This window comes from Entamoeba dispar, genomic scaffold, assembly GCF_000209125.1.
Source record: "Entamoeba dispar SAW760 scf_1105229457991 genomic scaffold, whole genome shotgun sequence".
NCBI classification, from domain to species: domain Eukaryota; phylum Evosea; order Mastigamoebida; family Endamoebidae; genus Entamoeba; species Entamoeba dispar.
The window spans coordinates 1-3,844 of NW_001852969.1; the positions used below are offsets into that span (position 1 = coordinate 1).

Here is a 3,844-nt window from a genome sequence, read left to right on the forward strand (position 1 = left end):
ATAAAAACTATTATTTTATTGATGTAAAATATTTTGCCTTTTTCTTTTTGGGGTTTTTTATTTAGATGCATTATTTCTTTGCTTATTTTGGTTCCCGTTCTACTCTTTCTTCTTTTCTAACTTTATGTTTTTATATTCATATTATTCTTTTATCTTTCTTTCATGTTTATTGTTTATACACACACTAATAATTTCATTTCTATATATTAATCTTCTTTTTCTAACTGAATATATGATTCTTTTGATATTATCAAATACAATCTCATTCTCTTATCATTATATTTGTTATTTATGTTATCTCTTCTATTTCTTTGTTTTTCTTAAACACTTCAAAGAGATATACCAGTTCCATCAATCACTTTCATAAACATCAATGTATTATTGTTGATTATTACTTTTATCATTATTGGTATTCCTCCATTTAGATAATTGTTCAAATTAACTTGTTATAATTTTTATAATTATTTTGTTGTGTTTTGTTCAACAATTCATCTCTCAATAAAATATACTATATAACAATAAAAGAATAATGAGAATGATGAAATAATTGAATGAATGAAATATACAAAAAGAAAAGATAATAAAGAAAAAATAAGAGAAATAAAACAAAAGAATGATAATAAAGAATATAATAAGAAGAAATGAAGAAATAGAAATGAATAGAATAAATAGAATAATAATGATTAAGAAGTAAAAGAACATAGAAGAAAAATAAAATAGAGATAGAATGTCAGAATAAGAGATAAAAGAATAAATATAAATAATAAAAAGTAAAAAGAATAAATATAAGAAATGTAAAAATAATGAGTAAGTCAAATAGAATAAAGAATAATATAAAAGAAATAAATAATAATTGAAATATTATATAAAATATTTATTTGTTTGTTTATATCATTTTATTGTTTAATTATTATATTATTTGAAATATTCATTATTATTTCTTTTATTTTATTATTGTTTCTTTTAATTTCCATTCATTTATTAAATTATTATGTTTATTCTTTATTTTATATGTTTATTATCATTTTCTTCTTAATAATAAAATTTATTAAAATATCTTGTTTATTTTAATGTGTTGTTAAATATTTCTTGATTCCTTCTGGTGTTGGTTCAATTGTGTCTTTCCCTGTTTTCCAATTGATTGGACAAACTGTTCCATGTTCATCACTAAATTGAATTGCTTTAACTATTCTAATAGTTTCTTCTGTTGATCTTCCAATCCCATCATCATTCATTTGAATGTATCTTACTTTTCCTTTATCATCAATAATGACATATCCTCTTCTTGAAATTCCTGTTTCTACATTTAACATTCCATATTTAATTGAAATACATCTTTTAATATCTGATATTAATGGGAATCCTAATTTTCCTACTCCTCCTTTACTTTTATCTGCTTCACACCATGCTTGATGACAATAAACTGAATCAACACTCACTCCAATAACTTCACAATTGATTTCTTTCAATTGTCCTGCAACTTCACTATATCCAATCATTTCTGTTGGACAAACAAATGTCCAATCCAATGGATAAAATAATAACACAACATATTTCCCTTTATATTCATTAATATCAATTTCTTTGATTGAACCACATGGACAATATGCTTGTGCTTTAAATTCTGGTGCTTCTTTTCCAATTTGTGCTTTTTCAAATGTATTCATAAATTTCTTAAATGCTTTAATTCTTGGACAACAACATTCTTTCTTACAATACTCTTTACAACAATACTCTTTACAACATTCTTTCTCTTGACATTCTTTCTTACAACATTCTTTTGTTGATTACAGGACATTTAACTGTTTGAAATGATGAGATTGTGATGATGAGATGTTTAAATAACAAATGAACTACCAAAACCATCTTTTCATAATTAAAATAAGAATGTCATCATCATCACATGTGCATTCTTCTCATTCTGGGATTTATTCATCTTTCTTTCTTCTTATAATGAATGAACTGGTAAATAGAAAACAAAAATGACAAGATAAAAAAGAAATCGGAGATACACAAAATCACTCATTCGAAATGGTTCTATTGAAGAATATGATGAAGAGAAAGATGAGTGTATTGGTACAAAACATCAATAAGAAACAAAGAAACAGAGATAAAAGAGAAAACAAAATAAGAAGAGAAGTGAATATTAGAATAAGAGATAAAAGATAAATAGAAAAAGAGTAAATAAGAAGAAAGATAAAAGAGAACATACAAAACATAAAGAAATAAAAAGTGATAAAAGAATGATAAGACATAAAGAAAAGAAGAATAAACAATTAACAACAATAATCAAAATATCAATAGAAATCAAAAATCATAATAGAAATGATAATATAAATTAATATAATTATATTTCAACATATTTATTATTAAATGAATATAATAATGATAAATAAGAATATAAATGAAATATAAAGAATAATAAATAAGAAAATAGAAGTGTTTAAATATTTAAATAATAATAAAATATAACTTCAATTTGATTAAATCATAAATTAAAACATACGAATTAAATAATCAAAATAGAAATAAAACACAAAGATACAAATAAGAAATGATTAATAATGATTAATTAACATAAATTAAAAGAAAATAATAAAGATACAAAATATAAATAATAAATAAATGAAATAAATAATACTTTTATATTTAACATACCATTCATTATAAATTATAATAATCATTTAATGACAATTATTCATTTTTAATATGATTTATAAATTACACACTAATTGTTAGTTAATAAGATGTTATTAGAAATGAAATTAATTTATTTCAAGATAAAATAAATAAAAATAAATAACAATAATGTTAAACAAACATAATTAGATACATTTTGATGAGAACCAAAATAAACAAAGAAATAATATATATAAATAAAAATTATAAAAATAAAAATGAATAAAATAATTTATATAAATAAAATAATGTTAAATAATTTGCATCAATAAATTAAACACTTTTTATTTCATATTTCTAATTTCTATAATAAAAAATACATCCATTATTTCATCATTCTTTTCATCTTTTATTATCTCTTTTTGAATTATTCATTTTTATCTTCTTTCATTTTATCTTCTCAACTTTCTATTTTTATTCTTTTCATCATCTTCTACTTCATAATTTCACTCTTTTATATCATTCTTTCTCTTCATTTCTATTCATCTTTTCTCTTATTTCATTTTTTGTTGTCTGGATATTGACATTACATTTAAAAATAAATAAAAGAGAAAGAGTAATGATAATAGAGATGATATTCATGTTAATTTAATATAAAGAATAAGAAATAGAATGAAAGAATGATAAATGAAAATAATCAATACATAAAATGATAACATTCATTTAAATTAAACAAATAAAATATCAATTATTATAGATTTGTAATTATTATTGAATGAAATTAATAAATTTATGAATAAAATGAATAAACATAAAGAGAAGAATAGAATGAAGATGAATTATATGATTAATAATTGGATAATAATAATTTGATTAATCATTATGAAGAATAGAAGATTAAACAAGAAAATAAAAGAAGAATGAAATAAGAATGAAATAAACAAATTAATGATGATAACATAAATAATATTGATAAACATTGATAAAATAAAGATAAAAAGACAATGAGAAGAATAAATTCAATGTTTTAATGAATAATTTAATGAAAATAAAGAAAATGATGATAGAAATGAATATAAATTAAATGAAATACTAATTGTTATTTCTTCTTATTCTTTTCATTTATTTTAATATGAATAAAGAGATTTGTTATTATTTGAATTGTTATTAATCTTCACTATTTTCTTATTTAACATCTTATCATTCTTTTATCATTATTTCTTCT

The 3,844-nt window shown here is 19.8% G+C and overlaps 1 protein-coding gene across 1 annotated transcript, besides 17 other annotated features; it reads right to left on the reverse strand.

Annotated features, from left to right (window-relative positions):
* Nucleotides 1-38: 38 nt before the first annotated feature.
* Nucleotides 39-177: a microsatellite.
* A 199-nt stretch (nucleotides 178-376) lies between these two features.
* Nucleotides 377-466: a microsatellite.
* Nucleotides 467-554: 88 nt separating this feature from the next.
* Nucleotides 555-729: a microsatellite.
* Nucleotides 588-777: a microsatellite.
* Nucleotides 735-870: a microsatellite.
* Nucleotide 871: 1 nt separating this feature from the next.
* Nucleotides 872-1,020: a microsatellite.
* A 12-nt stretch (nucleotides 1,021-1,032) lies between these two features.
* Nucleotides 1,033-1,072: a sequence feature (AT_rich).
* On the reverse strand, nucleotides 1,068-1,667 carry EDI_089000 (uncharacterized protein; the record flags this gene model as incomplete). Its single annotated transcript, XM_001734185.1, has 1 exon — nucleotides 1,068-1,667. One exon carries the CDS (start codon nucleotides 1,665-1,667, stop codon nucleotides 1,068-1,070), a length of 600 nt encoding a protein of 199 aa, XP_001734237.1.
* A 424-nt stretch (nucleotides 1,668-2,091) lies between these two features.
* Nucleotides 2,092-2,269: a microsatellite.
* Nucleotides 2,162-2,347: a microsatellite.
* Nucleotides 2,292-2,472: a microsatellite.
* Nucleotides 2,473-2,492: 20 nt separating this feature from the next.
* Nucleotides 2,493-2,626: a microsatellite.
* A 37-nt stretch (nucleotides 2,627-2,663) lies between these two features.
* Nucleotides 2,664-2,724: a sequence feature (AT_rich).
* Nucleotides 2,725-2,777: 53 nt separating this feature from the next.
* Nucleotides 2,778-2,938: a microsatellite.
* Nucleotides 2,939-3,015: 77 nt separating this feature from the next.
* Nucleotides 3,016-3,194: a microsatellite.
* A 146-nt stretch (nucleotides 3,195-3,340) lies between these two features.
* Nucleotides 3,341-3,391: a sequence feature (AT_rich).
* Nucleotides 3,392-3,571: a microsatellite.
* Nucleotides 3,518-3,708: a microsatellite.
* The last annotated feature ends 136 nt before the right edge of the window (nucleotides 3,709-3,844 follow it).